This window comes from Amaranthus tricolor, chromosome 5 (genome assembly GCF_026212465.1).
Source record: "Amaranthus tricolor cultivar Red isolate AtriRed21 chromosome 5, ASM2621246v1, whole genome shotgun sequence".
Lineage (NCBI taxonomy): Eukaryota > Viridiplantae > Streptophyta > Magnoliopsida > Caryophyllales > Amaranthaceae > Amaranthus > Amaranthus tricolor.
This window is the reverse complement of record NC_080051.1, coordinates 14,126,412-14,130,928: the sequence shown is the minus strand read 5'-3', so window position 1 is coordinate 14,130,928 and position 4,517 is coordinate 14,126,412. Positions and strand designations below refer to the sequence as shown.

The 4,517-nt window shown below is 28.6% G+C and overlaps 1 protein-coding gene across 1 annotated transcript; it reads right to left on the bottom strand.

Annotated features, from left to right (window-relative positions):
- Positions 1 to 503: 503 nt before the first annotated feature.
- Positions 504 to 4,262, bottom strand: LOC130813459 (transcription factor MYB118-like). The gene is made up of 3 exons (XM_057679293.1): positions 3,793 to 4,262; positions 3,482 to 3,608; positions 504 to 1,181 (listed from the first exon to the last, which is right to left on the bottom strand). The coding sequence occupies exons 1-3, from the start codon at positions 4,260 to 4,262 to the stop codon at positions 504 to 506; spliced, it is 1,275 nt and encodes a 424-aa protein (XP_057535276.1).
- Between the last annotated feature and the right edge of the window lie 255 nt (positions 4,263 to 4,517).

The following is a 4,517-nucleotide window of genomic DNA, read 5'->3' as shown; positions in this document are numbered from 1 at the left end:
AATAAGAGGTAGTATAAAAGTTCCACTACTGACGTCATAATTCATATTTCATACTTCTTCCGTTTTGAACTATCCCTACATAACAGTTTTTGACACTATTCATCACCCAAGCTTATTTTATATATTGCATCTAATGTGTAAGAAAAAATATAGTCAAGTGAGATCTTGTTTGAATCGTCTAATTTTATATTTTTATAATATTAAGTTTTATAATTTTAGATGTGTATATTTCAATTTATAAATGATCAAAATAATACATTAAATTGCGTAAAAAGTGAAATATAGCAAATATAGTGGAATAGGAGGAATTACCAATTAACAACATAATTATCAAGCACATTATTTTGACTAAAAGGAGTGACCGCTCAAAAGTAAATAAGCATGCATACATGTATTTCTACGTGTTTTTTTTTATTGGAAGGTAAACGTAAGTAAACTTAATCTACTAGTTAAAATAAAAACAAAGGAAAAGCACTCTAGTCTACCCACAAATGCAAAGTTGTTCATTTGAGCCGATTAAGTGACGCGTTAACCATCTCGTAGAGATCCATATCTGTCTTCTGTACCATCTCCTCCATACTATTCTCAATTTGCACCATTTGATCATCATACGTATCACCTAACTGAGTTGTTACAGCAACCCCATGCAAATGTAACAATAACTCTAAATCAACATTATTATTGTTGTTACATGTTTGATCAACAACAATGTCGTATGATTGTTGCACCTCATTATCCCCATGAAAACTTTCCAAATCAGTTGATGGGTAGTGATCAATAATATCAAGAGCATCAAATGAGTAATTTTCATGGAAAAAGTTGACATTAGGGTTTTCGACGTCGTCGTAAATGGTGGAGGTTGCGGAGGTGGTCTCGGAGGCAGTCGCGGTGGCCGGAGTGGTTGTTTTTGATTTTGTGTATGGGTTATGGGTGGTGGTGTTATTTGGGTATTTTAGTTTAATGTATTGTTGCAAGATAGAAGGGTAATTTAGGGCATTTGATTCAACCTTTTTTTGGTTTTTTCTCTTTGAATTTTGTCGTCTTTTGGTGGCATTCCAATGGTTTTTGATTGAATTTTCAGTTCTACCTGGAATTCTTTTTGCAATTTCAGCCCATCGATTCCCAAATTCCTCATGAGCAGCCACTAACATTCTCTCTTCTTCGTCAGTCCATGCATCCTTCTGTTATTTCATATGAAAAAATGAATTCCAGTGATAAAAATCTATATTATTAAAATCACATATGGGATTTTGATACTCTTGTAAATTTCAAAATATTGATGTCAAAAACAAAAAGAGTAATTGAAATATAATTACTTTTTACTCATTTGTTTTATACTCTCTATGTTTCATTTCAAATGTATCATTTTCTTTTTATATGTTTGTCAATATACTAATTTAATATTTAATAGCGATACTTTTGTATTATTAAAAAATTAAAAAAAAATCGATATTAATAAACCTTATGTTGATCTGAGACGAATTGAACAAGATCTCATTTGACTATGCTTTAATGCATGGATTAAGAATAAAATACAAATTAAGAGTGATTTATGAATAGTAACTCAAAAGCAAATGAAACATCTGAAAGGGTTTTAAGGTTAAGATATAGGAAACATGGTATTGTCAAAGGTAGTTTTGCTATAGAAGCAACTGTGTCATTCTTTTTTCTCTCTATCCAAGACTATGACCTTTTGGGGTAAAATTGATCGTTTTCCTCTGGCACTTTTTTCAAGGGATACGAGTATGGATTGTTTGTCATCTTACTTCATCCAAATTCCATATTCGAATGGGATATTGGGTTAATGATGAGTATATTTGTTGGTTATTTAATTAAAACAAATAAAATGGTGTAAATTTTTAACAAAACATATATTTTTAACAAAAGTTACTCCCAAATGAAAAATATTCTAAAACCAAACTTCTTTTAATGACTACTCCCTATCTTCTCTAATGTTCTTCTTATTTAGAATATTACTCTTTAAGGATAGAGAAATTTGATTCCGGTGTTTGAAAGATATATAGAAGAAATAATATATCCGTTTGAGATCACGTCAAATTCGACTTAATGTAAACTTGTTTATCATATATTTCTTATAATTGATTATGATGTGTTATTATAGATAATGATGCTTCTTTTGAAAATTTCACAAAAAGTAAATGGGAAGAAACAAAAAATAAGAGGGGAGTACTTAAAAAAATGTAAAATATAAATTCAAAATTTAGAAGATAAATTTCAAATTCTTTTTATGTCCACCCATACACGGAGGCATAAAATTCAAAACAAAATAATGAGGACTGCAAAATATTACAAAACTTAACATCCTTGATCCAAAGATGGCAATTTAGAGTAAATTCGATTCGATCTGAAATAAATAATATTTGATTGTCATCAGAAAAAAAGGTTTGACATCAAATCCAATTATTTACTACGACTCTAAGTCCATATCATATAATATCTCAACAAAAACCGACAAATTGACTTGACTTTGCACTAGATTTTAGTTTGTTTAAATTTTATATTTTAGTTTATTTGGACAAATTATTTATGTGTTTTTCATTGGTGCTATAGTTATTAGACCTCATTACAAAAGCATTTTCTCCAACATATATACTTCAACTTTGTTAAGACCTTGTTACGTCAATTTAAAAGATATTATTGTTGTGTGTTTGCCTTTTGATATTAAGTAAAATTTAGGTGCATCATAACTTATTTGAATTATTAAGCTAAATTGGTTGAAGAATAGTTATTTGTTATGTAGAATATGGCCAAATTATAGCTTATTTTTGAAAGAAATTATTTCTATGAACTTATGTATAGTTGGAAAAATTGTTTTTCGAAAAAAGATGTTATAATCCGACCCATCGGAAAATTGAAAATCTGAGTCGAAACAAAGTCAGACTAAGTGATATGCATAATGGTTTCGGAGTTCGATTCATTGCAATTTTTATGTTGAACTATAAATATGAGGCTAATAAAAAAATTTCAAATTATATATTTTTTTTGAAATGCAAAATATAATTTAAGCCCTATGGCTAGATATAGTAATTAAAAATAATTTGTAAAGAGCGATCTCCTTTAGAGGAAGATAAAACAAGTATATCAAAACAATATTTTATAATTATAAGTTACGTTATCTAAACTAAATTTTTGCTAAATAACATAAATAATAAAATTCAGGTGCTCACTATTATATTTACCAAATCCTTGATTTCATAATAGATGTGCTATTCCTACAAAGAAACCAAATATTGGTAGATTCAACATTTTTCTCATAAAAATTAATTAAAGTAAAGAAAAAATAAAAAGAGATGGATGTGAGAACCCATCAAAAGGAGAAAACAAATTTAAAAAACAATGAATAAAAATCTAAATAGTTTATTTTAAAAGATAAAGGTAAGAAAGGGAAAATTAAAAGGAAATTAAATTACTTGATCAAGTAATTTATCAATAAAATCATTTAAAACCCTAAAAATGATACCTTTATTTGAGGTCTTAGATGATTATGCCACCTCTCACGACATTGTTTTCCTGCTCTACCATTCATCTTTTGAGCAATTATAGCCCATTTTCGTTCTCCATGTGCATTCACCAAGCTTGTTAGATGTCTATATAAAAATTAAATCAAACAAAATTCACCAAATTAAAAAAAAACAATTAAAACTTATATGCATTTAATAGATAAAAAACCCTAAGCAAAAATTCCAAATATTATTAAAGATAAAAAAATAATTATATTACACAATACACTAATTGAAAAGAAAAAAATTAAAAAAAAAAATTAAAGCATACCTATCTTCTTCCTTAGTCCATTGGCCTTTGATACAAGTCATACATTTTTTCCCTTTATATCTCCAACCCTCATTTGTCACTTCATGAATAACTTCATTATTTTTAACCAAATCATCATTTTCATTTGCAAATAATTCATCAACAAAGACAAAGTCTTGCATGGTGATTGTAGGGGAAATATTATTATTGCCTACACCATATATATAGCTAGGATGATTAGTATAATAACTTTGAGGTGGAGATGTTGGTGTTGAATTTTGTAAATTATATTCATAATAATCAAAGGTTGTTGGTGGATCGTCCACCGCAACATTAGCATTTATGGTGGTGGTAGTGGTGGTAGTGGTGGTGCGGTTGCCGCCCACTAAGAACCTTTCAATGGCTTTGATTGGAAGAGGGGGATGAAGTGAAGGGAGTAATAGTGATTGATTTTCTAGTAGAAAACTAAAACTCTCTAGATTTTCTTCCATTATCACGGTGTAAAAGGTTTTTTATCAAGAATTTTATAGAAAAGGAAGGTCTTAAGTCTTAAAATAAGTTAAAGAAAGTTGGTAATTATTTGTAAAAAGGGCACAAATTTAGGATAAGATTTAGGTAATAAGCTTATCTTAAGGCTTGTTGTGTGCTAAATGAATTAGAGCCGGGCGGTCTTATTTATACTAATTAAATTAAAAGATTTAGAACCCAATAGTTGGTGAGTAATCAAGTTTAATTACCAATGCAAC